Source organism: Sturnira hondurensis, unplaced genomic scaffold, assembly GCF_014824575.4.
Source record: "Sturnira hondurensis isolate 20B ecotype Veracruz unplaced genomic scaffold, ASM1482457v3 Scaffold0001221, whole genome shotgun sequence".
Classification (NCBI taxonomy): Eukaryota; Metazoa; Chordata; class Mammalia; order Chiroptera; family Phyllostomidae; genus Sturnira; species Sturnira hondurensis.
The window spans coordinates 1830858-1857328 of record NW_028073852.1 but is presented as its reverse complement, the minus strand read 5'-3'; the positions used below and the strand labels follow the sequence as shown (position 1 = coordinate 1857328).

General features: G+C 63.2%; 1 protein-coding gene across 3 annotated transcripts; it reads right to left on the bottom strand.

The window, feature by feature from the left end:
* Positions 1-156: 156 nt before the first annotated feature.
* On the bottom strand, positions 157-4566 carry CBX8 (chromobox 8). 3 transcript variants are annotated; one of them, XM_037064101.1, is made up of 7 exons: positions 4256-4566; positions 3138-3234; positions 2698-2741; positions 2424-2489; positions 2044-2110; positions 1896-1925; positions 157-1578 (listed from the first exon to the last, which is right to left on the bottom strand). In XM_037064101.1, the coding sequence occupies exons 2-7, from the start codon at positions 3204-3206 to the stop codon at positions 685-687; spliced, it is 1170 nt and encodes a 389-aa protein (XP_036919996.1). In that variant the 5' UTR covers positions 3207-3234; positions 4256-4566; the 3' UTR covers positions 157-684. The 3 variants fall into 3 exon arrangements, with proteins under 3 accessions (XP_036919996.1, XP_036919988.1, XP_036920006.1); XM_037064093.1 differs by lacking the exon at positions 4256-4566 and having other exon boundaries at positions 3138-3293; XM_037064111.1 differs by lacking the exons at positions 1896-1925; positions 4256-4566 and having other exon boundaries at positions 3138-3293.
* Between the last annotated feature and the right edge of the window lie 21905 nt (positions 4567-26471).

The following is a 26471-nucleotide window of genomic DNA, read 5'->3' as shown; positions in this document are numbered from 1 at the left end:
CCCACCCACCCGCGACTTTTCACCTTCAAAATCACACGCAAAAATGATTCAAGTTAATACTTTTTTCCCCTTAACAGACTTCTTCATCTTAAAAAAAAAAAAGGTCGGGGGGAACAGACTGACCCCACCCTCCCTTTTTCTGATTGGGGAGCCAACCTTTTGCTGGCCTGGCCGGCCAATGGGAAGAGAGAAAAAATCCGGGTCCTGCCTTGGTTTCCAGGGGTCTGCCTCGGGGCTGTGGGAAAAGGGAGGAGGGGTGAGGTGGGCCAGCTAAGTCCCTCCAGACGCCACCAGAGGCCCACTACCCACGTCCCCGACCTCTCTAGTGCCCTGGGTAGCTGAGGGGCCCCTCCTGCCCCAAGTCAGCCTGTCCGCCCCAACTAAACCACACTGAGGCTTGCTCTCTCTCCTCGTTAAATAAAACAACTTCAAGAGTTGAAATATATATATTTAGATATTTTTTCTTAAATAACATATTTACATCTAATAGAAAATATAACTCTAGAGATACTCTTCCGACCAAAACTGAGAGGGAGGAAGGAGGGAGGAGGGGCGGGCTAGGCGGAGGGGGAGGGCGGCACGAGGGGGCCGCCTCCGCCCAGAAATGAAAAGCATCATTTACGCCAAGTCTGAGCGCTCACTCTCTTTCCTGCTCTCTTGTCCTGGAATCACCCACCCAGCGATTCATCTCTTCTCTTTAAAAAAGCCTTGGTCCGTGTTACTTTCCTTAATGGTGACGGTCAGAAAGTTTGAGGTCACGTCGGTGACCACCACCTTCTCCAGGTTGGTCAGAGGAGGACTCCAGGACTCTTCCTCTGGGTCCCCCAGTATCCTGGCCACTGGGATCCTGGCGATGAGGGAGGGTCTTCCCCCCTGAGCCCCCATGTCCCGATACAAGCCTCCCACAGAGCTTGGGGTGCTTGAGCCATGTCGGACCCGGGGCCCACCAGGGTCCAGGGCACCCTGGCCTTTGGCCTCCAGGAAGGCGGCTCTGTGCTTTATGACCCTGGCGGGAAAGGTGTCCACAGCCAGCTTGCCTGTGGCCTCAGCCAGGCTGGGGCTGGCCACGCCACACTGAGCCAGGTCGGAGTCCTGCCTTCGGGCCAGCTGGATCACACTGTGGCCGGCTGGGAACTTCCCTGCCCCTGAAGAGGCATCCTCCAGCTTCCTGTTCTTGAGGTAATCTCCCAGGCCATCACTGGGCTCTCCTGTGGGCCTCTGCGGCAGGTCCAGGGGCTCCTTCCGGGGCTTGGGGCCTCTCTTCTTAGTGGTGTCCCCAGGCGAGCTGGGTTTGTCATCCACACGGCTGGCACCCCGTTCACGCTCCCGCTCCCTCTCACGGTCCCGCTCCCTGTCACGATCCCGGTCCCTGTCACGGTCCCGAGGGGGCTCCACTCGGCAGGTGCTGCTGGTGCTGCTGCTGCTCCCAGGGGGGGACAAACCCATGTTCCGAAGGCCCTCGCGGGCCCGGGAAGTGGAAGCCAGTTCCTGGGGCGAGCGGCCAGGGTAGGGGATCCGGATGCCCCGGGCAGAGTCGCTGCGGAACTCGTACGTTTTGGCCTTTGCCTTGGCCTGGGCCTGCAGGGGAAAAGTGGAGTACAGAATGGAGCAGGGTCCTGCCCACATCCGACCCCCAGGACCCCTCTTCCAGCCAGCCTCCCTGCTCACCCTCCAAAGCCTCAGAATTTCTACATGGGTGGGGGTGGGGGTGGGGCTTGGGGGGGGTGTGGTCTGGGGAAGGGGTAGAGGGTTTGTCTGGGAGCAGCCTTATGCAGCAAACACACTTCTTGTGTTTGATTATATGTCTATTTTGGATGGCTAGGGGTGGGGAGGGTGGGAATTCTTGAATGGCTAAGGCCCTCCCCCCAAGACAACCCTTAGGCACAGTCACTGACCTGGTCCACAGCCTGTCTGGGGACTCCCTCCTAGATTACAAATAAGCAAAGTGTGTGGACACCCCATTGGTTCACAAGCCCTCAGGGCCCCCATCCCACAAACTGACACAGCAACATTGCAATCTGCCATTGGACAAAGCCATCCTACCTTGAGAAGGAAGGTTTTGGGTTTGGGCCCTCGCTTTTTGGGGCCATAGAGCTCCATCTCTCGTTCCCTGGAGGAAGGAGATGGGAAAGGGGGCATGTGAGTAGTGACACTGGATGGGACTCCAGTCTGGGCTAGAGAGAAACCACCCTCTCCCTGTTCCTCAGTGAGAGGCTGAGCGGGTTAGCTCAGTTGGTTACAGCATCTTCCCGATATACCTAGGTTACAGGTTCGCTTCCTGGTCAGGACACATACTAGAATTGATCAATGCATAAATAAGTGGAACAACAAAAATCAGTGTTTCTCCTCTCTCTCTCCTTTCCTATCTCTAAAATAAATAAGTAAATAAATACAAAGAAGCTGAGCCTTGAAAGAGCCCGTACCTTTCCTCAAAGGCTGCAAGCAGGCGAGCATCCAGGATGTTTTCCTCGGGCTCCCATGTGCTGTACCTAGAGGGGAATCAGGAAGGAGTAGGCGTCAGTCCCGGGAACAGGGAAAGAGCAGCGGGCGTGTGTGCGTGCGTGCGTGTGTGTGTGTGTGTGTGTCTGTAACTTTTCTTGTTGCTTTGTATTGTGTTTCAACATAAAGGGAAAAAAGAGGAAGAAAGAAACCTCCCGAATAACAGTCCGGGTTGAGAACTGCATATAACCTACTTACTTCTGCGACCAGCCCTTCCATTTCACGAGGTATTCCATGCGTCCCTGCGGATGCAAACGGGAAAATATGTGTGTGCACGGGAGAAATGCCCGAGGAGGACACAAGAAATATATGCAAAAATGCATGCACCAAATGAATGCGTGAAATCCTATCGTGAAAGGCACGCGTCCACCCCCTGCATGCATCGCCCCCTGCACGAAACGCTGCACAAAGTGCATGCACCGGCATTCATCCCCCACCCCGCCCCCCACCCGTGCAATCTGTGCATCCCTGCAAGTCTAAGGAAAGCGCTTGGGCTCAGAGCCGCTGCCGCCGCCCGCCACGGCCGCGGCCGCTGATGGGACCTGGGGGAAGGGAAGCTGGGCTGCAGCAGGGGGAGGGAACCCGGGCCGAGAGGGGAGGGCTCGGCCGGGCTCGGCCCAAGGCCCAGGGGCACCTACTTTCCGTATGCGCCGTTTCAGTAGGGCTTCGGCCGCGAACACCCGCTCCCCAACCGCTGAAAGCTCCATGTTGACTCGCCGCTTCCCCCCTTGGCTGCTACCAGGAGCAGAAAAGCAGCAGCCAGCGCACGACAGACCATAATACTCTCCCGCTGACGTCAGTTCTCCTCCCCCTCCCGCGCTCTCGCTCCCTCCCCGCCCCCTCCAGCTCTCGGTTTCCCCCCCTCCCCTGCCGCCCAGCGCTTCCTCCCGCCCCACGTGTTGCTAACGACGTTGCTAAAGCCGAGCGGACAGGGTCTGCTCCCCCGCGAGCTGATTGGGCAAGCACCGGGCCACGCCCCTCTCCCTTTCTCCCCCGCGTTGCTACGTGACCCGCGTTCCAATCGCCAGGGGGCGGAGTCCGAGGCGACTCCAGGGACAGAACGCGAGGGGGTGGGGCTGACGCCGGAAGTGACGTTACAGAGAGGGCGGCCCGGTTGCTGTCAGTCTGCGGAGCTGGCGAGGGGGGCCGTTCTCCCTGTGTCCTCGCCTGGGCCCCCTCCCCCGCCGCCAAGTTGTCCCTCCGGTGCTCAGCGCGCCCCACAGCTCTCGCTGGGACCCCCGTGGCGGTGTCGGCCAGGCCCCGCCCCTTCGGCAGACCCCGGCCCGCCCCGCCCCCACGCCGCACACTCGCGGCCTCCCCTCCCCCGCCTCCCGCGCCGCACAATGCACAATGCACAGGTGCTGGGCCGCTGCGGGCCGCGCCCGAACCCCGGGAGCCGGCGACGCGCCCCTCGCCCGCTCCTCCTCCCCGCCCCCTCCCCGTGAGCCGCCCGTCCGACCTTCGGTCTCCATGGCAACGGCCTCCCCCGCCGCCGCCGCCGCCAGTCCCATCCTGCTAACAAATCAATGTGCCTGTGTCTCGGTCTCCTGTCGCGCAGCCCTGTCCTCGGCCACCCTCCGGGCCCCGCGAGCCGGCCTGGGCTCCACAGCTCGCCCCTCGGCTCGGAAGCCGAATGCAGACCCAGTGGGGACCCGCCGCTCCTGCCCGAGGCTTCCCGCGCCCCGGGACCCTGCGGGGGTCGTCGCGCCCCTTCTTCCCGCTTCCCGACCCGCCCCCAGCGCCCTCGGCCACCTACCCCTGCTGCCGGCCCGCGCTGCTCGTACCCGCCCGGTCCCGGCCGGAGCGTCGCCAGCCCCAGTGCAGCCGCCCGATGCCCGGTGCCTGGAAGTGTTGGGGGAGGGCGTCGACCACCAACCACCAAGGCGGAGCTTGGAGCTGGGCTGGGGTTGGGGCGTAGGGCTCGGGGTGCGTCCCGCTGCCTCTGCACCCGGGCGACCCGCGAGGCCTGAGCCACACACTTCCTGTCCTGGGCGCTTCCCGACGTGAGCGGCGCTTACTCCGCGAGAAAACGCGGAGGGGGACGTGGCGGGGTCCGGAGCGAGTCGAGTAGGAGCGTCTCGGGAGCGGAGACGGCAGGGACCGGGACCGGGGCCGAGCCGCGGGTGCCCCGCGCGGGCACACGATCTCTAGCTCGGCTTGCGGTCACTCGTGGCTGGGGCGGCGGCGGGGGACAGCAGCCCGAGTCGGGTCCCAGCTCTCCCCGGCGCTACTCTCTTACTGCCCGCGCTGCTGATCACAGCACTCATTCCTTGGGACCCACGATTTAGTTAAAACATCGACGATAAACTTGAGTAGAAACTGTTTCTTTTGGAGATGGGATAGGTGGGAGGGAGAGAGAGACCGCGCGCAAAAGCGAGCCAAGAAGTCTGGCTCAGAGGGTCAGGGAGCCCAGAGCGGAAAACCGGACTCTGGTCCAAAGTTAGGTGCGCGGCGGGCGCGGCGCCGCCGGGGACCCGCAGGACAATCCGGGCTGGGAGCCCACCTTCTCTCTCACTCCCCTCCCCGCGAAACGCGGGGCTCCAGGTTCTGGCCTTGTTCCCAAACTGGACAAGGTGGGAGCGGAGGGGACAGTCTCATCTCCCCGGACGGTCCATCTTAACGAACACGGAGCTGGCGACGCCCAGATCGCCTCCGCGACCCGCGTCGGCCGCCCGCGAGAGGCCGCCGACGGCCGAGTCCTTAATCATAAAAAGTCATTCCCGGTAACAAATAGTTTCGTTGGCCGGTGCCGGCGATACAGCTGTTTCTGTTTAAGCTTAAATACTTTCCAACAGTTTGGGCAGTAAAAATAAAGTCGGTCTCAGCCGCCTATAAGTGTCTGGTTTCCCCGCCCAGAGAAAGCCCACCCTCCGCCCTGGGCCTGGGTCGCTCTACACACCCCGGTGGCCCCCTCCTGGAATCCGCTGCCCGTGGAGGGCGACAGCTCTCGGGCCGCCCGAGCCCCTCGCGCGGGCTCCAGGGCCCCCTCGCAGGCCGGAGGGAGGGCGCCGCCCCAGCCGGCCGAGGACCAGACTCGCTTCTCCTCCCGCCCTCTCCCCAACCCCTCCCAAGCTTTCCTGCGCCTGCAAAGAGCGGCGGTTTCCCTTTAGATTGGGTTTCTGGAGCCGCGTCCCCGGGAGTGTGTTTGCGCTGGGTGCCTTTACGGCCCTGGAGTTTGCCTGAGGCGTGCAGAGGTCGAAAGTTTCAGTTTCGCGCTGAGAGACTGCGCTTTCCTCCTCCCTCCTGGCGTTTCTCTGCCTGCCTGCCTTCCTTCCTTCCTTCCTTCCTTCCTCTCTCCTCCCTCCCTCCCTTCTTCCTTCTTCTTCCTCTCCTTCTCTTTCCCCTTCCCTCTCTACTTGCCCTAAATGCCTCTGAAGTGTGAAGTGGGGAAATGAAAACCCAGGCGCTGCCTTGCATGGCTCCCTCCTCCGGAGGGGTATTTAGTTCTTCTCCTTCTCCTTCTTTGCTTCCCCGCTGCATTTTTCTGCCTGCCTTCATGTCTGGAGGTGAACACCCTCGTTCTGAACAAAATTACCGCTTGTGGGGCGTCCGGGTATGCAGGCGTCCGGAATTCCTGCAGAGCCCACAGCCGAGGTGGGGCTCGGTCCAGAAGGAAAGAAATAAAGAATGACCTGAGAGCAACCAGACCAAGCCTGGTTCTTGCCTGCACCAGACAGACTCAGTCCTGCAGAGCAAAGCAACGCTGGAGAGGGGGCGGGCAGGGGGTGTCCGCGGGAGAGCAGGGTCACACTGAGTGTAGACACAGGTCCCGGGGCGGCCTGGACTGCCCCCTCCACCCCTGCCCCGGACGGTTTACAGACTGGGAGGTAGCCATCTGAGAAATGGGTTTGTAGTCTAGAGCCTCCCAGAGCTCGGCCATCCGGGTGGGGGCCCAGCGATGCCTGTGTGGGCCAGGAGAGGGCACCAGTGTGGGGACGGCGGAGGCGTCACTCTGGAGGATTTCCCTCGGTCTTTTCAAACTCCTCAGCCCATGGCATGTCTTAGAAACCAAGGGGAGGCACCCCACGCTCCACATTTCTTCCTGAACTTGTCTCTTCCTCACTCAGCTCTCCACACCTCCTTTCTTCCCTCCACACAACGCCTCTCCCCTTCAAAGTTACACGTGCACCCCCTGGGCGTACAGTTTGTAAACAAAACAAACTTTCGAAGCAGGAGAAACCTTGGCTCTTAGTCCCACCACTGAGCAGTCCTTGGCCAAGGCTGCCAAGTTCGAGTGCGCAGCCTCTGCAGTAAATAAGGTAACTGCTTCCTATTACTTTAGCCCCATATGGCTGCAATTTGAGTGTCTTTGGAGACAGTGCGTGTGTTGGGGCGGGGGCAGGGGGGAGTGAAAGTGGAAATCAAATTATCTCAGATCGCATTTTTATGAAGAAAATTGTCGGCGATTTTCTTAGCAGCCTCCCTCCACCCCCTGGTTCTTGCAAGGAGCTGCCCAGTTTCTTTGTTTACGGAAATGCAGGCACTGGCCCACCTCTGAACACCTGCTCCCGGAACCTCGGGGGTCTCCTCTCCCATTCTGCACTCGTTTTGGTGACTTGGGTATGAGCCTGTGACTTCCCTTCCGGGCAAAGGGTCTCCTACGTGCTCCTGCTGCCAGGGAGCCAGCCCAAGCCACCCGCGCCAGACCCTGCAAGGTGCCCAGACCTTGTGCTCCATACGCTGGCCTCGTGTGAGTGAGGAGGCCGCCCCGGGTCCAGGGGCCTTCCTAGCCCTCCATGTACCGGCTGTGAGGGCACTCAGCCCCTGGGAAGGGAGGCCGATCAGAGGGGAGTGGAGGGGAGGGCGGCCCAGGTGAGGCGCTGGGCTCCTGGGTCGCCGGAGCGACCAGCAAGCCCCGGCGCATCCTCTAGCTCCAGGGTGAGGCTGGGCCTGGGCTCGTCCTTTGGGAGCCATTCCACTCCGAGGCTTGGCGGGCGTTGGACCTGCTTGGTCTTGGCGGCAGACGCGGGCAGATTTGGACCCAACCATTTGCCTCAGGCACGTGGGTGGGCCGGCTGTGAAGTGGGCTTGGTGGCTCTGAGGCAGGGGCGTGGGGGCCATGGCCTGGAGGGTGGCCGCCCCGTCAGGGACTTACCTTGAGCAGGCTGGGAGCTGGACTGCCCCCCTCCCACCCCATCCCGAGCCACAGCACCTGCGGGGTGCTGACCACCCAGTACTGAGGGAAGCCGAGGGGGTGGCCCAGCACCCTGCGAAGAGCCAGCCTGGGTGGGCTGGCCAACGACTGCAGTGGAGGCTGCTGAGCTTTCTGGTCTGGGCTCCAGCTTCGAGGTGATCCCCGAGCAAGAAGCGCCCTCCTCCTCCTCCCAAGCGGACACTGGAGGACCAGACCCTCTTGTCAGAGAAGCACCCTCCCTGCAGAGGGTACAGAGCAGCCGCTCTTGTTGCAGTGACTTCCCACAAGCCTGTGCTCGCGCTAGAAGCCCCACAACCTTTCACTCCAGTCCCCTGCAACCACAGGAACCCAAATCAACCCCTCTTGGGCCTCCACTGGAGAGACACTGGCCTTTCCAAGACAGACCATGTCTGTTGAGCACTTGCTGTCTGGTGCCTGCGTGGCCCCACTTCAAACTCACCACAACCAGGTGAGATCGAGTGCTTTGCCCCCATTTTACAGAGGAGCACACTGGAGGTGTGGTGAGGCCAAGCACCTTGCCCAGGGGCACACAGCAGGGGGTCTGCCTGAGACATCCCAAGGCCAAGTCTCTTGAATACTCTACAGCAGGGACTTTGGACCCTATGGACATTTCAGTCCCTCTTGGGCTTAAACAGAGAATTCAAGGTGAGAATCGGCAAAATGAGCAACCTGGTCCTCGCTGAGCAGAGGTCCTGGGGCAGGGGGACTTGGCAAAAAGGTGAGACTGGAACGACAGAGGTCGGGGTGGTCCCAGGAGCCTGACCCACCCAGCTGGAGGCTGGGTGTTGGTGGAAATCTTTGTTTTTCCTTCATCACACAGTTAAAAATTGTGTGTCATAGGATCAGCCTGCTTGGGTTCAAATCCACTTTAGTAGCTGTGTGCTCTTGGGCGAGTTACTTAGCCACTCTGTGCTTCAGTCCCCACAATTATCTTTAAAAGAAACAGTGACATGCTTACCCCCCAGGGTGGATGGGAGGGTTCCAGGAGATGTCCCCTAACGAGGACCGCACTGCCCAGCACAGGCTAAGGCTCAGTGAGTGCTCGCCGTTACTGGTGCCCCGGGACCAGGTCAACGAGACCCGCAGCCTCTGGCTTGGGTGACTTTCTCCGGGGACGCCAGTGGCAGCCCGAGTTGTCCCTACTTCCCGTGAGGAGCACCCACGGAGAGAGAGCAGGGTGCTCCCCGACATTCCCCGGGAACCCGACCGTGGGGTTCCCTCAGACGCGGTCTCAGCTCGTCCCTTACAGCGTCTATCGCAGGACGCGCGCCGCAGAGGGGCTGCGCCAGCCGGGGCGCACGGGCAGCCCCTCGCAGCCCCGAGGCCCGCGCGGTGCGGGCGCCCTGCGGCAGGAGCACGCGCACAGCGTCGTAGCCGCACGCATGCGCGCGGGAGCCGCGGCGGGGTGCCCCCTCCCCAAATCTTTTCTGGGAAGGCCGCCTGGTGTAGCTGGTGAAATCCGGATCCGGGGATCAGGGAGGCGGCCGTGGGAGTGTGCGTGGAGGGGGAGATGGCTCCGGGATGGGCGGGAGAGCCGAGCGGCTGCATCCCGTGCCTGTTTCGCGGAGCGGACGGGGTCCTGGACCGCGTGGGTCAGGAAGCTCCCTTCCCGTTGCGCCTAGAGAAGGGGCCCGGAACCTCAGACCCGACGGCCTAGGCACAGCCAAGGAGGGACTGCGAAAGGCAGGGAGGGAGGTGGGGTGTGGGGGCGCAGACTCGTGGGCGGCCTGGAGGTCGAGGCCTTGGAGCCCCGCGGGAGAACGAGCGTTTTCAGAAGGCCCCGGGGCCGGGATGCCCGAGGCTCCGCTGCTGTCGGCTGCGCCCCTACGGCTCGACCTTTTGTTTGGCGGCGGCGGAGAGTTCGACCCCAGTCCGTTGCACGGAGAGCGCTGGGCCGTGCGGTTCCTCCGCGCGGTCTGTGTGCGCCTCCTCCCCTCCCAGAACGCTGCCCACGGGGAAGGCAGGGAGCAGGCACCCTCTCCCTGGAAGACGCCCGGCGAGGCTGAGCGAGTCGCGGCCTGGGACGGTGGTCCCGGAGCCTGCTCGCAGCGAAGTCGCCGCGCTCCCTCGAACCCCGGCTCCGCCAGGGTGGGCATTTCGGCCACCAGCGCGGCTAGTCCACTGCTCGCCTCCTGGTCCCCTCCCTTTCCCCGGGACCTGCCCTCAGGCTCTGCCCGCCCCGGGGGGGGGGCGCTGCGGGAGGCCTCAAACTGGGTCTGGCGCTTCCCTTTTTCTCCCTTCCTTCCCCGCCCCCCAGCGGAAGGAATTGAAGTGGCTTTTCGCGAGGACTCCAGGGACCTCGAGTAGGCTTCAGGCTGGAGAGGTTCTCGCTGGTGCCATTCCCCCGCGAGGTTGTTCACGCTGAGAAGAGCCGAAGTTCAGCCTCCCAGTTCAGAGGTCAGGGACACCGAGGCGCGCGCCTGGCCGCCCATTCCAGGAGACGGAAGTTGGGAGCGGCGGCTCTCGGGCTCCAGGAGATCCGGGAGCAGAGATGTCCGCGGGAGTGGGCGAAGCAGCGGGGAATGCCATGGTCTGGTGGCAAATCCTAGGGGCAGACGTTTGGGAAGAACTCGCGACGGTGCTCGGAAGGGTCCTTCCCTCTCCGGCTCTCTTGCAGCGGATGGCCTTCGGTGGTACCTGGGCGCCTGGCGTCCTCCGCGGCTCTGATTAGTGCCTTCCCCTACGGCCCCCAGAGGGTGCTCCCGCGGTGCGCCCCCAGCCTTTATGCGGGGCGCGGGCGCTGTCGGGGACGCCCAGGAACCGTGTTACCGGTTCCGGGGCCGCCGGAAATCGCTTGGCCAGCGGAGGCTCGGTCCCCACGCGAGCGCCTCGCTGCCGCGGGGCCTGACCCTGGTCTCTCCCGCCATACTCGGGCGAGGAGTGTCTGAACCCCACGGGGGAGGGTGCAGAGAGCCCGAGTGGCCGGGACATCCTCGCCAAGGAGCCGAGAAGCCTTTTCTCGCCGCAGACGAAAGCCTCAGATCGGCTTCCCTGCCCTTCTCTGGGAAGTCAAACTGGGGAGCTCGGTACCGTATTTACTCGCACCGCTTCCTCCCCGGACAGTTGCGCCCTGGGAGTGGGGGCCGAGGAATTATGCAAACACCCGGCGCGGCCCAGCGCAGCTACCTGGCAAGTTCCCACTCACCCGGAAAGCCGCACTCTCTCATTTGCATAAGCCATTGCAGGACTAGAATAATAGCAATCCGAGGCGAAATGGATTTTCTTCAGCTCGTCCTTGAGACACCCCGAAGACCGGGGCTTATGGCAAGAAAAGCTGGTTTTGCAGCGTGGGATTCTTGACTAGGACCGGGGCGAGAGAAAGTTTAAAGTCAGGGGAATGAGATGTCCGCACTGAGTTTCTCTGTTTTTTCAGGATCACCCTTGGAGTTTCGCTACTTTGGGGGCAAACGGGTGAAGGGCTGAGCCGCCAGCAGAGCCCTTCGCAGACACTTTATCTGTCAGCAGGGGAGGTTTGGTGGCCCGGGAAACAGGGACAGCTCGGACCGGGACTGGAAGTTTTGGAGGCCGACTTTGAAAATGCTGCCGGGAGGGAAGAGGGCCCACCTGCCGCCCACTACGGTTTGGCCCAGCAGCGCTTGGGGTCCCGGTCCAGCCCCTCCAGGGCCCGGTTCCCCGCCCTCGCACAGGCCCGGAGGGAGCGCTTCTCCTGGATGGCCGCCGCTGACGGGGCAGCAGGAGTGTTTGGGTACAAAGCGGAAAAATGGGTGCGTGGGTGGTGGGGACGGCATTGTGTGGAGGAGACATCTTCTATGCATTAAAAAATCGTTTTGATCTTTTTAATATGAAGAGGAGTGGGGGGAGAAACCCCCACATAAACACGGCAAAGGAACTGAACCAGAACTGTAACCGGGGCCACTTTCGGGGTGCTTCTGGGCTCCGGAGGGTGTTCGCTGCGGAGCTTGTCCCCTCCAAAGGCACTGTCCCCTGTAATCAATGCAGAGGGTGAGCAAATGGGTGGGAGATCCACCTGGGACCCTGCTTCCAGCTTGGGACAAAAATTCTCTATCTCGCCCAGGCTGGTGTGGTTCAGTGAGTTGAGCGGGAGCCTGTGAACCAAAGGGTCACCAGTTCGGTTCCCAGTCGGGGCGCACGCCTGGGTTTCGGGCCAGGACCACCGCAGTGGGGGCCACACGCGGATGTTTCTCTCCCTCTCTTTGTCCTTCCCTTCCCCTCTCTCTCAAAATAAATAAAGTCTTTAAAAAACACCATTAAAAAAAGAACTCCAGGTCTCTTCTGAGAGATGCAAGTTTTACACTCAGAGGAGGAGGTGGCCGCAGCCCGGACTTGCGCCGAGAAGCCACCACCGGAGTCACCTCTTTCAAAGTCATTCTTAAGTTCTTTTTAACATCAGGTTTTGGGGAAGAATGAGGCCCTGCTTCAGGAGGCGGTCTGCAGAGAGGTGCGGGCTGGCGGGAGGGAAAATGGGCGGAGGGTCAGTCCCACCGTCCGAGGACAGGCTGGGCTGTTCCAGGGCAAGGGAGCAGGGTGCGGGGGGGGGGGGGACAGGGGTGTGGCGAAAGGTGTCTCTGGAGACAGCCTCCACCTGGCTACACCTCCTCTCCCTGTCCTCTGGGTTCATTCCTGCTGCCTGTGGGCGTGGCCTCCAAGCCCCGCCCCAGACGTGTCACTCATTTCTAGAGGAGGGTGTGACATCACAGCCCTTCCCCGGAGGGGGGGGCGCGCTCTTAGGATCCCCTGGACTGTCCAGGCGCAGGCTTTCTTCGCCAGAGACGCATGCAGGGGGAGCTGGGGTTCCTGGCTTCACAGTCACAGCCCGAGGCTCCAGCCTCAGTTTCTCCCTTTGAGAGCAGGGAGGGCCTGGAATAGAGAGAGGGGAAAGGAGCCAGCCCACAGCCGGGTCAGCGCTGCTGCTTTCCGAACCTGCAGGAGGAGGTCTCCGACCTACCCCGTTCATCCGCGCACTGGGATGTTCCAGCAGCCCCCCCGAGCTGTGGGTCTAGGATCTGTCCTCCGCACTCCCCGTCCCCACGCTGAGAGCAGGGCTCGCTAGCAGCCTCTCCTCCTGGGGGTCGCCATCCAGTTTGCAGGGCCCCCAGCAACGGGACTATTCGTCCCAGAGCCGGAGACAACCGGGCCCCAGACTGCTGAGATCAAAGAGCAGCCCACGCGGAAGGAGGTGCCGTCGGGTGGGCCGGGAGGGCGCCTGCGGCGGGGCAAGGAGCAGGGGCGTGGGGGGCTGGGCTTTGGCTGCCCTGTCGCCTGCCCGGCCCCAGTGCAGGGGTGCTGAGCTTTCTTCCCAGGAGACGGAACTTCGGAGAGTAAATTCCACAGTCCCGACAGGAGAAAAGTTCCGTCCCTCTTTGCACCCGCCAGGTCGAGGGAGCAGTCTATTTGAAAAGGAGAGGGTGGGTGCAGTGGGCGGGCGGGGAGGGGGGCATCGCCCCGTCCAGCTGGGCTTTAAAGGCACCTGGACCACTCAGCAGCGGGTGAGGGTGCGGCCTGTTTCTGCGGAGGGATGGGCCTGCAGTGCCCTCGGGGACGTGAGGCGGGAGGGAGAGGGTGTGCCTGGGCAAGAGCAGGGAGGAGAGGGACGGGAAGAGAGGTGGAGGAGAGAAGGCTTGGAGAGATGACCCCACCCCTGCCCAACTGGTGCTCACAGCCTGCTGGCTGGCTGACACCTCCCCCGCCCTCCACCACATCCCTCCAGCTGTGGCTCTCAGTGCTGCCCACGCCTGCCCCAGCTCAGCAGGCTCTTCCCCACTTTGCGGAGACAGACACCTGGGACAGATCCACATGGGGGGTGCTTGGGACCCCAGGAAAGCAAGACTGCATCTCTCTCTCTCTCTGACACACACGCACCCACACACCCATGCCCTTCTTTCTCCAGGATGGAGAATGAGGTCCCAGGTGCAGTCTCCTGGAGTAAGACAGTGCTCTTTTCGGCTACTGTGGGTTCGGGAAAGAAAGATTCCGCTGGGCCCTGGGTTGCAGCGTGGGTGAGGCAGGGCAGAGTCAGGCAGGGTAGGGTGGGGGCTGGAACTAACACGGCCCGACCAACTGCCCAGGAGAGCTTGCTGGAGAGTGCTTTCCATCCTCGGCCCCCACTCTGGCTCGAGTGTGCATGACGTTTTAGTCACTTGTCTCCAGAGACTGGTGGCCACCAGGGGCTGCAGGAGCGGCGGGTGTGGGCAGAGGTGGCTGCCACCCACAAGCAGGGGCTGCTCCAAGCCAAGCTCTGTACAGGACGCTCCCCCAACTCTTCCCGTTCGCACCTCTTCACAGCTCTTAGGAGGATTTATTAACCACGTTTGAGGAAGAGGGAGCTGACTCCGAGGTTAAGGAACTCACCCATGATTAAGTCAAGTTGCAGGACAGGGTTTGGCCCGTAGCTGAGGGGCCTCAGAGGAGGTGCCAGGGTCGCTCTGGCTGGCTTGCAAGTAGGGTCAGCAAAGTCAGCCCCACTGCTGTGAGCCACAGGGTTCGGTGTGAGAGGGCCACCAGCACCGGGTCTGTGAGTGGTGTCACTGGTTCTTGGATTTTCCAGACCAGTGAGACCAGCAGCCTGAGGTCAAATCCGACCGAGGACAGAGTCCTCCCCAGCTGCGTGGGCTGATGGACGGGCTGATGGACAGGCTGTCACCCTTCCCAGGGCTGGGACGCTAGTCCTGAAGTCCCCAGGAGCCAGCTCCAGGCCCAGGGACCACCACGCCACGCTGTTCGGGCTGCTGCTGAGACGCATCTGCAGAACCCGCAGAGCAGTGGGTTGAGGGTGAGAGAAGACTCAGGTCCAGACCTGAGCTTGCTCTGTCCGTGGCTAGCTGCCTTAGTTTGGACAAGCCACTTTTCCTTCCCCCCGCCTCAGGCTCTCCCTGTGAAATGATCGCCCGGAGCAGGCAGCCTCGGAGCAGCCTGCCTAGGCTCCACAGCCCATGCATCTGGATTCCTTCGGGCAGGTTTGCTGCGATTCCAAAACCTTTAGAAAATACTCGTTAACCACTGAGGACCACCCGCTGGTACAGCTAGCGGCCAGCACACAGAGACCCGGAGCCTGGGACTGCGGGTCCTGGCAGGCAGGTGTCAGCCTGCCCCTTCCCCAACACCACCAGGTGCCAGGCTACCGAACACCTAGGTAAAGGCCCGAGGAGAGTCCCAGAGGAAGCCCTGGGACCGCCTCTCCTGTGCCCCTGTCGGCTGGGAACAATGAAGAACGTTATCTCCCCTCCAGCTCCGGCCCCAGCCTCGTGGCACCAGCGCCTCACTGCGGGAGGCGCATCCGCGTCGGCAGCCGGGACTAATTCCAGGTACATTCTATAGGTGGCATCGTGCTACTGGAAATAGCTGCTCCGAAGGGAGAGGCGCTCTCCGTGGCATCTTCAGGCACTGGCAGGGCCAGGGCACAGTCTACAGAGCCTGGTCCGAGGCCCAAACTGGAGAGAGGCACCCACCTGAGATGCCAATCGAGTGCGTGTAGGAAGATGGCCATCCCAGACTCAAGGGCCGCTGGTCCAGGTACACAGGCCTCCGGGGCCATCGGCCGGCTGAAAAGCTGGGGGTCTCTAGGAGGCTCTTCTGCCCGGGTGAAGGGTGGGAGGAAGGTGGGGAGTGCTGAGTGGGCTACGCAGCATTCACTCCCAATGTGAGTCTATGCCACCCAGCCAGCTGGGGAACTGCGCCAAAGCGGAACAGGTCCCAGCCTGGGGCTCCTACCCACCCCAGGTCCTGGCCCGGGGCCACTCCACATCCAGAACCCCGATGGCAGGAGTCCAAAAGCCTCTCCGGGTGGGCGAGGTGGGCAAAGCAGAAGTGGGGAGGGAGAAGGCAAAAGAGCAGCGCACTGGGTACAGGACTCTGAGGTTAGGCACAGGCAGGAGCTGCCTGGGGTGTCCTGGGCTCCAGCTGCGCCAACGCCCCTCTCAAAGAGACCTCCTGCAACCCCCAGCCCCCTGGCGGAGGTCTGATCCCCCCTGAGTGGGCCTGGTCTTGTAGCTGTGTCTGTCACTCTGGACAGTAAGCGGCCTGGCCTCAAGGACTAGGCCTGTAAAGCGATGGCAGAGAAAGATGTGACAATGACGTGTCTCACCTCTCCTTCTGCCGCCTGGCTGGCTCCAGGCTGCCCACGCCTGCCCGGGCAGCGAGCCCGTGGGTCCTCACTGCCCCGGCCACACACAGCCCTGCCCCATGAGCCCGGCCTGGGACCTCCGCCAGGCCTGGCGCCCAGGTGGTCCGAGAAATGGGGCTCCGGATCTCAGGTGACGGTAGGATGGTTGGGCCTTGGGAGACAGCTAGAGGGACCCCGAACCCCCAAATCACAGCCCACGGCTCGTCTCCCCCCGCACCCCACCTCTAGGCATTGGGCTCGGTTTCTTGGGATCCTGGGCTTTTGCTCAAACGCGGCTCAGATTATTTTTTTAAACAAAAGCAATTAGATCTCAGTTGTGGTTCATTTGCATTTGCACCTCGGAAACAGTAGGGGGGGGAGCGGGACGGATGAAAGGGGGCAAGCCTGGCAGCAGCGAGTGACACCTGAGCGCCACAGCTGGCCCGGCTGTCATTTTGCCGGCTACATCTGGCCCGGCCCCGCGGCCGGCGCAGCGCCCCCCGCCCCCTCACGGGGCTCGCGCGCCGCAGCCCACTCAGCGGCGCGCTCATCGATCGCTGGGGCCGCGGCCGCGCGAGCGGAGAACAAGGTATAGCCTGTATTTAGGTTCCTGCCCTTATATGGCGATGTGCGCGAGCGCCCGCTGCTCGGCCGCACCATATAAGGGCACGCTGCGGGCGCCGGGCTGAGCTGGTGCGCGCTCATTGGCCCGCGCGTCTCTCGGCAACCGGCTCTCACGAGTGGAAATCAGCCAGCCGCCCCCGCCCGCTCCCCGCCCCGTCTCTTTCTTTCTCTCCGGGCATCCCCGTCTCTAGTCGCAGCAGCCCCCCTTGTCTACCCCCGTTTTTGCCGGCACCGTCTCCCCAGTTTTCTTCCTGCGGTCGTCTCCCTTCCCCTCCACCTCGTTGCCATTCCTCCAGGTCAGCCAGTCCTCCAGCCCTCCGCGCAGGCTCCCACTTCCACCCCACGCACCTCCTCCCCAAACCCTGCGAACGGCGACGGAGGAGCGGGAAGGCCCGGATGCTAGAGGGGGGCTGGAGGCGGGGGGGAGGGTGCAACGCGGTTGCAGCGGCCGCCGCAGTGTCAGTCCAGGGCTGGTACGCACCGGGCTCTGGGAACAGCCGGTCTCCCCACACCCTCCGCATCCCTTCCACTCGCCTCCCCCGCCCCAAAGCTAATCAGAGCAATTAGCCGCCAAAGAAATGTGCTTTCGAGGCTATGGATGTGCTAAACCACAAACGGCCCCAGGTACCACCCAATTACCATTTCCCAGGATGTCCCTTCGGGCTGGATATCTGAATGCAATCATAATAATGATAAATCGATGTCTCATTTAAAGGTTACTTTAAAAAAAAACCCAGCCAGTTGTTGAAAGGGGGGCCTCTGTAAGGGTAGAAAAATGCAGTGGAAGAACCACCTTCGGGGTTCCGTGCAGTGGAGCGATGGTTTCGGGATGCAGGGCAGGTGCCCGGCGCTGGGCCCACCCGTGGGACGGAAACCCGCGGAGGGAGAAGACACCGCTATTCCTCAGGGGATTAGGTTCCGGTTAGCCTCAAACTGAGGCAGCAAAGGCACCGCGGTTCAGGGGTCTCTTCTCTCCCCCTTTCTCTTGCACAGAGGCGCGCGCGCACACGCGCACGAGCACGCACGCACAGGTGTCCGCCTGACCCCTCCCAAGCTGTCCCGGGTTCCGAAGCTCCTGTTCCAGCGACGCCGCGGCGGCCAGAGCCACCCCCTCGGGAACCCGCTCCTGTCCCTAGGGCACCCATAGGGGATAGCTGAAACAATGGGTACCCAGCGCCTGGGGATTTTGCCAGTGACCGAGCTCGCCTCTAGGGCTGTCGCCTGGTAGAGGCGCTGAGCTATGCCCCCTACTGGGAAGCCTGTGACTCGAGCCCAGCGCAGGTGGGGGTCGCACCGGAGGCAGTCTTGGGTGGGGAGAGGGAAAGGGGGGCGGTGACCCGCGTGACCTCCCCTGCGTCTCTGGCATCCTTCTGCCGCCCTCGCCCTTCTTCCCTTCCAAATCTCAAATTCCCCAATCTGGCCCCTCCCGGGGGAAGGTAGCGGAAGCGGGCACTGCCAGGCAATTCGGGTTCGAGATCAGGGAGGACGCTGCCTGCTGGATCCAGTTAGTTTCAGCCTCCTCCTCGTTGTCATCGTCGCTGCTTCTGCGGAAGGAAGCTTTGTGGCCGCAGCAGCCTCTGGTGCCAGCACGCACCCCTCTCTGACCTTGGCTGAGATTTGCTGCCGCGGTGTTTTGCCTCGCAAAAAGCACAGCTGCCCTCCTGCGCACGGATTGGGGATGCCCTCGAGACCGAGTTCCCCTGGGTCAGCGCCCACAGCCGGACCTCTGCCATGGAGCCTTCTCCAAGCCCTGGAAAACCCGTGGGTGCCCGCTACCCCCACATAGCCCATCCCTGCCCACTCCCATTTACCCAGGTCGTTTATATTAACACCCCCCCATCGCCAAGTTTCTGTGCGTTTAGGGACATGGATACCTTCGCCTAGTGGCGGTTGAGAGGATGCGGGCCCCGATGCCCTCCGACTTCTCACCGCACAGGGACGTGTCTCCTTAAGTGCGCCTCTTTATTCTTAAACCCCAGGAGCGGAAGCCACTCTAGAATCTGGAAACCCTTCCTCCGACCTGTTGGCTCCCAGTCCCTGTGCTCTTATTCATTAACTTTGAATTTTCCAGCCATTGGTGGTGAAATCGCCGGAATCTGGAACGCAATTGACGAGAGGGGCGCGAGGGAAACAGGCAGGTGGGGAAAAATAAAGCCCCAAACTTACAGACCCACTTCTTCCTGTTTGCCGGCTGGCCAGGCCCTTCTGGGCCTGGGTTCCTCTGGGTTAAGGAAAGAGGGGCGTTTACACCCGCTCGACCTCGCCAAGGTGTCCGGACTCCGGAGCCCGACCCCACCCCCAGGTCCTCAGTTTGCACGTTTCGTTTATTCCTCCGCAACCCTGGCCTGGGGCTTCGGGAGTAATTTCCTCCTTGCCCTGGTGCTCCTCGGGCCCTGTCCTGAGCTCGCGCTCCGGGCGGGGTCTCCAGGTCACGCCGGGCGCCCCTCTCTAGAGCCTCAGGCTCCCCTGGTGCCCAGACAACGTGTCGGGCCGGGGTGCCAGGGAGCAGCGGGGTGGCTGCGAGCACCTCCTCGGCACCGGCGGCTGTGGACTGGGCAGCGTCTGGGGTCGGAGAGCGGCTCCCTGCTGGGAGGAGGGGTGGGCGCGCAGCACCTGCCGAGCTGCGGTCGCCGCCAAGCTTCATGGCGCCGGAGGATCCACCCGGATCTTCTCGGCAAGTTCCGGGCTTGGGTCGTTTTGCAGTCGGCACGCACATAGCTTTTCGATTTATTTTTTTATTTTCCTGCGGGGGCCGTCCGGGCTGACCAGTCCAGCTCCCACTCCTGGGTGGGGGTGGGGATGAGGACCGCGATATGTCTGGGTAATGGGGGGGGGCACGCGGTCACCAGGGTCAACAGCCATTAGCATTTTCCCACTCGGGCGCCGTGGCCTCGTGACGACGCGGGTCACGCCGGTTAGGGGGGAGAGGCCGCGAGCACCCTCCTTGCACTGTCCCCCGCCACCCTCCCCTCCCGCACGTACCCCGCGCCCCCCGCAGGTAGCCGCCCCTCCCCCTCCCCGCTAGCCCCCGCGGCGGCCTCTGCCCGCGGCGCCCGCTGGGGTCCGGCGCCCTGCGGAGAGAGCCCGGGCGGGGGAAGGGCGCCGGCTGCGGGTGGGCTGCGGCGCGCGCCCCCGCCCGTGGCAGCGTGGCGACTGGCGCCGTTTTGGCAGCCATTTTCTGCAGCTGCCGCGGCCGGGGCTCCGCGGAGTGAGACGGAGGCTGCGGCCGCCAGACAGGGGCGGCGGGGGCCGAGCGGCGCGCGGTCGCCGGCGTGGGGGGTGGCCAGTCGGGGGCCGCAGCGGGGCGAAGGGCGCGCAGAGTCGCGGGCGCCCCAGCCCCTCCCTTTGCTGCAGTGCAGGCGGAGCGGGGCGCTCCGCGTGGCGAGCGCCTGCGATCCCACCCTTTCCCCGCCATCTTGTACCCGGGCTGGCGCCTTCCCAAAGCGGAGCCGCGGCAGACAAAGCCTGCCCCGGGCCCACGGGGGCCCCCGCAGCCCTCCCGCCCCCGGCGGCCTGGGTCCCGGCCGCCAGCGCCCTTGCCCCGCCCCTCCCGGGGGGCCGCTGCGCCCCCCACCTCGAGGGGGACTCTGCTCGCGACGGCCACTCGCCCAGCCCCAGAGGGTCAGCCGTGACCCCGCTTCCACGCCGGTTGGGCTGGACCTTCGCTGCCACCCGCCCTGGTTGCGCGAAGTGGGGGGCGTCCCCTGCAGGGGCGGCGGTGAGGCGGGTTGGGCGCTCTCATTTCTTCTGATTGGGTTGTTCCGGGGGGTCGCTTGTCTAGAAGTCCCTACCACCCCGCCTAGTGCCAACCTCACGCCTCCGTTTTTCCACGGAGGAGCCTTAAAGAAGACAGTCGTGTGGGTGCACTGGAAACCCCTCTACCTGCCCAGCAGCGGCGGCAAACGGGAAATTCTACACTCCATTTTCTGGAGCGGCAGCGCTGTCGTCGCCCCCGACCCCCATCTTGTTCGGCTCCTCCCTTCGAGGCCCCTTCACAGGACTCCCAGACCTAAGGGCGTGTGAGGTGTGAGGGCGGCACCCGGTCCTCAGCTCAGGGACCCTTGGAGCACCTGGTGCCTGCCAGCCTAGCCATCAAGTGCCACGCGGCTACTCCTTGGTGGGAATTTGCTCCCCGAAGTCTCCATTTTTCTATCCCCAAGTCGCCCACACCTGGGGGTGCCCACTGTCCCCAACAGCAAGTTAGCTTCCTTCCGGACTCCTCAACTATGGGGAACCCCTTACCACCAGCTCTGGCACAGTCCTTCCCCTTCCACGGACCCCAGAAGGAGTCCCCATGTCCCCATGCACCTCCACTCCCAGGAGAGTCAGACTGGAAGGGACAGTGGTGGGTTCAGACACTGAGGCTGGGGGCGGTGACTGGTGCAAGGTCATTCAGAAGGTCAGCTGCCGAGCTAGACTCTTCTTCACATACTCCTCCCCTCTTTCACTCAAATACCAAGATCAAAGGCTCCCTGGCCCAGGACTGGAGTCACTCCTCTGAGTGCTCCTGGCCAACAAGGGGACAGGGCTGGAGGGAGGGGGCAGCCCGTGCGCTCGTTCACACAGGAAAACTGGGTTTCCCCAAAGGGATGCCTGCTGCCCCCTGCACCCCAACCCCACAAGTTCGCCTTGGAGGGTCTAAAACAGAGCCTTACTGGGGGTCCTTTCCAGCGCTGCTGGCAGGGTTCAGCCCCCCCACCCCCCCTGACCAGCCAAAGCCCGCCAGCCCGAGTGGATTCCAAGCCCGGCTCCAGAAACCAGTCTGACCACTTCGTGCATTTCCCAAGCCTCCCCGGGCAGCGGGCGGCCAGCTCCCAGAGTGGGGTGAGCCTGGCTTGCCTCAGCCTTGGCCCTGGCTGCCCTGGCGAAGAATGGATCTGCCTTGAGAGGGGGTGTCAAAGGGATGCTCCTGCCCAGTGATGCTGAGGGCACCCAGGCGCTCCCTGCCCCATCTTTTCCGTCGAGACAGATGGGTGGTTGGAAGGTCCGCTCCTGGCCTCCCTTCCTCTCCCGGAGGGGTGAGCCGCCAGGACACCAGGGCCCAGCACCAAACCAACTCCCCGATCGCCCTGTGCACCTCGTGGAGACACCGACTGCCCCGGGGGCTCTTACAGTTGGGTTGGGACACTGAGATGAACCTCAGAATCAAGTGTCTACCGGGTGGGAGGCTGTGTGAGGGTCACAAGGCATTACTCTAGGGGACTGGGCCACACAGGAAACTCCTCCAGGAAACCGAGTGGGGGAGGCTGGAGCAGCCCTGCCTTGGGGGCAGGGTGGGCAGGTGGCTCTGCAGCTGCCCTGTGCCCCGGCTTCAAAGGTTCCACCCTCAATTCACCAGGTCACCCCAAGACAGAGGCTATGCCCCTACGGCCAGCCCTCGGCTCCTGTCCATGAGAGCCCTGGAGGGCATGGCCCCCCACTGGGCGGCCGCGCTGTCCTGCGCCCACTGACCCCGGCTCCGGCAAGGGGACAGTGCCTGGCCGTGGGGCTGCGGTCTCGCCGGGTGGGGAGCGAGCTCTGCGGCTACGCGGGGCTGCGGCGCGACGGCCGCAGGGGCGAGACGGAGAAATGGCCGGCCGCCAGCATCGCTGGGCCGGGCGGGGCCGCGGGAGGGCAGACAGGCCCCGGGGTGGAAGGCGCCGCTCCCCGGAGCTCTGTCGGGGCCCCAGCGACTCATGGTGCGGGGCCGGGCAGGCGGGGCTGGGCAGGCGGGGCCGGGCCGGCGCAGCCAGCTTCTCAGAGTCAGCAGGGTCGAGGTGCGGCGACTGAGCGCCTTTGCCGAGCCCTGCCTCCTCCCCGTCTCCGTCTGGCTCTTTAGGGGGCCGGCGAGGGCAGTCAGCACCCACAGGCAGTGTCGGTGGTGTGGGTGGGGACCTCCTCAACCAGCCCACCTTCTCAGATCCCTGAAGTCCCTCTCCTCCCGCGACTGTCGACCTGGGGAAGGTGCAGAACAGAGTCCCTGCCCTGGAGCCCCGCCCCCTCTCCGCCAGGTTGAAGGTTTGGGGAGAGCCGGTGGGGGCGGGGCTGAGAGTGGGGAGAGCAAGGGAGGAGATGCCGGCCACTCTTTCGCCCCACGCTAGGGACTGTCTCCTTTCTGAACGCGCTGGGCGGGGGCGGGGGCTGTGGAGGCAGAGCCCAGGGCGAGGGTATAGCTCTTCTTCAGCAGACGGGGCAGTGGCACCGTCAGGTGGCCCCAGAGCTTCCTGCTCAGGCTGTGTCCCCCCAGAGCTCCTGCACTTGGAGCCCTGCCTTCCCCGCCCCCCCCCCAGACGAAAAGGGAGGAAGTGGCAGGAAGCTGGATTTCAAAATGGTTCAGGAGGAGCCCTGGACAGTTGGGTGGGCCCCAGAGTGCGCTGGGCTGGACACCTGGGGACACCCAGGCCCCATTCAGTCTTGGGAAATCATGGAGTCAGTTCCTGTTTGGTTGGAAGGGTGGCCTGAATGAGGGCTAGGGACTCCACCTTCTGGATTCCAGGGAGCAAACAAAACAAAAGCAGGCCTACGACTGGGTGTGAACCCCGGCTCTGCTGGGGCTGGGTCTCTCCAGGCCCCACCTCCCTCGCCCGACTCCATGACAGAACCGGAAGTGCCTGGCACTTAGGTGCCCAAGTTTTATGAAAGTGGTGGGTGGGGAGGAGAGCCTTCAGTCTCCTCCTGTGCCGATGGCCCTTTTTTCCGTGGTGACTGTGGAGGAGTTTCCTCACCTGTGCCCCTGGCCCCCACACTGTCCCTGGCCCCGCGCTGGGGGCCCTGAAGCGGCGCCTAGCGAGTCCCATGGGTCTTTGGCGCGGACGCGGTAGGAAACACGTGAATGCAGGGCGAACCGCCCACCCTCTCCCCACCCACCTTCTCTCCCTCTGTTGGGGGGGGGACTCCCAGGATGAAACGAGACATCTGCCCTAGCTTGCGCTCCTCCCAGAAGTTCCCAGAGATCCCTCCAGTGTGCTTGCCGGCTTTCCCCCCAGTTGCTGGGCCATCCTTCCCTGGAGTGGCAGGCAGAGGAAGAAGGGGGCAAAGTTCGGCTGAGCAGAAGGGACAGGGCACAGCTGAGCCTGGAAGCACACGGTTCGAGTTGCACAGGGCCGCTTACCCATGGGCGCTCCCGGTGAACACCGGCACTGTTTTCGGCGTGCGGCTCCCAGTCTACAGCGCAGGGGGCTGACTTCGCCATCAATCAACACCGTGTTACACAGGGGACTTGAGCATCTGCGGATTTTGGTGTGGGGGTGGTCCCGGGGCCAATTCCCAGAAGATACCCAAGGACAATTTAAGTTTTGGGGGAGTCAGAAGTTACACTCGGATTTTTGATTGTGTGGAGGGTCGGTGCCCCTACCCCCATGTTGTTCTGGAGTCAACTGTAGTATCAGTCACCAGCCACCCGAGGCTGACGGTAACCCAAGGCGCTGCTGGTTACAGGGGAAAGCTTTCTGGGACAGTTTCAGCAGGAGGCTTCCAAGGTCGTAGCCAGAGAGACCTCCGGCGAGGAAGGCCAGCAGGGAAGAACGGTGCAGCTGCCCTGACCCCTCTGAGCTTCACTGTCCGCACAGTGGGACATCACTCCACATGCCTCTCTGGTCATCTGCTGTCCCGGAAAAACCTCCACTCATTCAGTACCCACACATCCATTCGTCCACCCATCCATCCATTCCTCACCACACACCCACCCGCCTGCCCACCTAGCCATCTGACAAAGATTTCCTGGGCACCCTCTCTGCGCCGCTCAAGCCCAGTGCTCAGGGCTGGGGGTACTTTTACGAATAAAGGAGACCTGAATCCAGGCCTCGTGGAACTTAAAGCTGGGTGAGAGGAGGCAGTAACGGAAAGGCCGCACACTCCATGTCATGGACAACCTCGGTAAGTGCCATGAAGGGGAAGGTCCAGGTGCCCCCGGGAGCAGGTAATGGGGTTGTCTGGGGCCGGGGCTGCGGGAAAGGCCAGGACGCAGGTTGCCTGACCAACTCGGGGCTCTGGCGGTGGTTTCTGAGTGCTGACAGCCGAGCCCCTGAGCTGGGACCGAGGCTTGGGCTTGGATGGACTGGCCACCCAAATAGAGCCCCCACGATATGAAGACAGTAAGACCATCCGCTTACGACGGCAGGAGAGAGGCGGTGGCAGAGAAAGGCAGGGGCGGCAGGGGGGTTGCTTGCCTGGTCTACAGTGCAGATAACCAGCAGCCCCCTATTTCGGAGGCTCTGGGAAAGCCCTGCTCAGCCCCGGGGGGGCTCGCAGAGGGTTGAGCCAGAGCTGGAAGAGGTCCCACCCACACAAGCGGACTCCTCTCTCTCGGTCTGCCTTGAGAGTGGACCCCACAGTGGGGGCCACTGGCAGAAGGCCTGTTCGCTCGTGGTTCTGGGAGGTGCGGCAGCGGAAGCGTGGGGCCCAAGACCATCGCGTTCACCGGCACGATGGGGGAGGCGTGCTGGAACGTCTCCAAGGCTCTTTCCAGCCCCGGCCTTGAGCGGGTTCTAGGGTCGTGGGAGCTGTCACTCGGTGGGCTGTCTCAGCTCGCAGCTGGTCCCTCTGATGTGAGGTGGGCGGTGCCTAAGCTGACACTCCTGGGGCGGGGGTGGGGGTGGCGACGTCCTGGCCAGACACTCTGCGCCCGGAGGCGCCCAGTGGCCGCAGTGTGGCATCGTGGGCAGGGCCCCAGGCAGCCTGGATCCAAGCCCCGGCTCTACTAGGCACTCACTCGGTGACCTGGGACCAGGACCTTCACCTCTGAAAATGGTCCTCCCACCCCAGTGGGGAACAGCGGTCTGCCGCCCATCAGGTTCTCTCGAGGACCACAATACAGCAGACGCACAGGCCTCTTCTGTGGAGCCTGGTTTAGCCAGGGGCCGGCCACTGAGAGCTGTCATCTTCCTTAGGTCAGGGGGCCAGGCGGTGGGGCTGCCTCAGGGGCTGGTGTCACCTTCTGAGTCTCTCCTCCATTCAAGTTCATGGCGAACATTATCATAGAGAGACCTGCAAGGGGGAAGAAAGACGCCTCCCCACCTCCCGCTCCCACAGCCAAGTGGGGTGTGCCTGGGGGCAGTCTGGGATGGCCACTGCCTGGAGCAGTGAGGGGGGGAGCGAGGTGCCCTGCACTGTCGCTCTTTGGGGACAAAGGGGGCAGCGGTGACTTGCAAGACTGTGACGGGCTGGTCCGTTCGGTGACATTTAGCCAGGCCTTCCAGGCAAAGGCACAGTCTCGACCTGTGGGGGACGCACAGGTCAGCAGGTGAGGGGGACCAGTCAGGGGCAGGGGTAGGGGCACGCAGGGATGTCCAGAGGCTGGGCTGGGATGCTCCGCCTGGGCCTGGGCTTCTGGACATGGTCTCGGGCAGCCTGGGCGAGGCTCCTCACCCCAGCTGGGGGTGAGCGGGGATGGGACACTTTGGGGAGGGCTCCTGCCCACCCAAGTTAATTTCCCAGCAGCTACGGCTTCGGGGCAAATGCAGGGGTGAGACCCTGTCACTACCGCTGGAGGTTCCATCTCCTTGGCCCCGTGCTACCAAGCCCGAGAGAGAGCAACCGGCGAGCAGGGCATGCCTGGCGAGTCTGCGAGGTGCTGCGGGAAGGGCCCTGTTGAAAGCGTTATTTATAGACCCGGCCGTTCGCCCACTCTTATCTCGGGGATGGCAGTTCGGGACACCGGGTCACAAGTTGGTCTCTCCCTTGTCGGCAATCCATGCAGGGTGGCCCTTCCCGCACCCACCCCTTGAGGCCTGGACGACACAGAGAGACAGCTGGCCCGCCTGAGACCCCGCTGGCCCAGGCGGAGACGCATTTCCTTTCTCAGTCCCCCGGGGGCAGGGGGCGTGGCTGGGGGGGACCAGATCGCCTCTGTGGTTCCAGACGTCAGTGTGGCCTTCACGTGCTGGCTTACCAGGATTTGATGCGTGAGCCCGGCCTGTGTGGTGTGCCCCCTGCAAGGCCCCGTGTGCATTTAGACACTGTCACCGGGAAGCCTCCCAGCAGCCACCGGCAGGGAGTTGGTGCCCAGGGTGTGGGACCGAAGCCATTTCCCGGCATCTGCCCAGCTGCTTCCTGTCTGTTGGGGGCTTGGGTTTCGAAGGGTCTCCTTGGGCCCTGATTAGGTTGGTGAAGAGACCAGCCCCATCTGGGGTGTCA

Excerpts from the sequence above, each read along its gene's own strand:
- CBX8 (XM_037064101.1), bottom strand. The coding sequence starts at position 3,206 with ATGGAGCTTTCAGCGGTTGGGGAGCGGGTGTTCGCGGCCGAAGCCCTA. Across the intron at positions 1,926-2,043 it reads CCAAAACCTTCCTTCTCAAG|GAGGGAGTCCCCAGACAGGC; the intron begins GTAGGATGGCTT and ends TTTGTAATCTAG. Across the intron at positions 1,579-1,895 it reads CCAGACAGGCTGTGGACCAG|GCCCAGGCCAAGGCAAAGGC; the intron begins GTCAGTGACTGT and ends TTTCCCCTGCAG.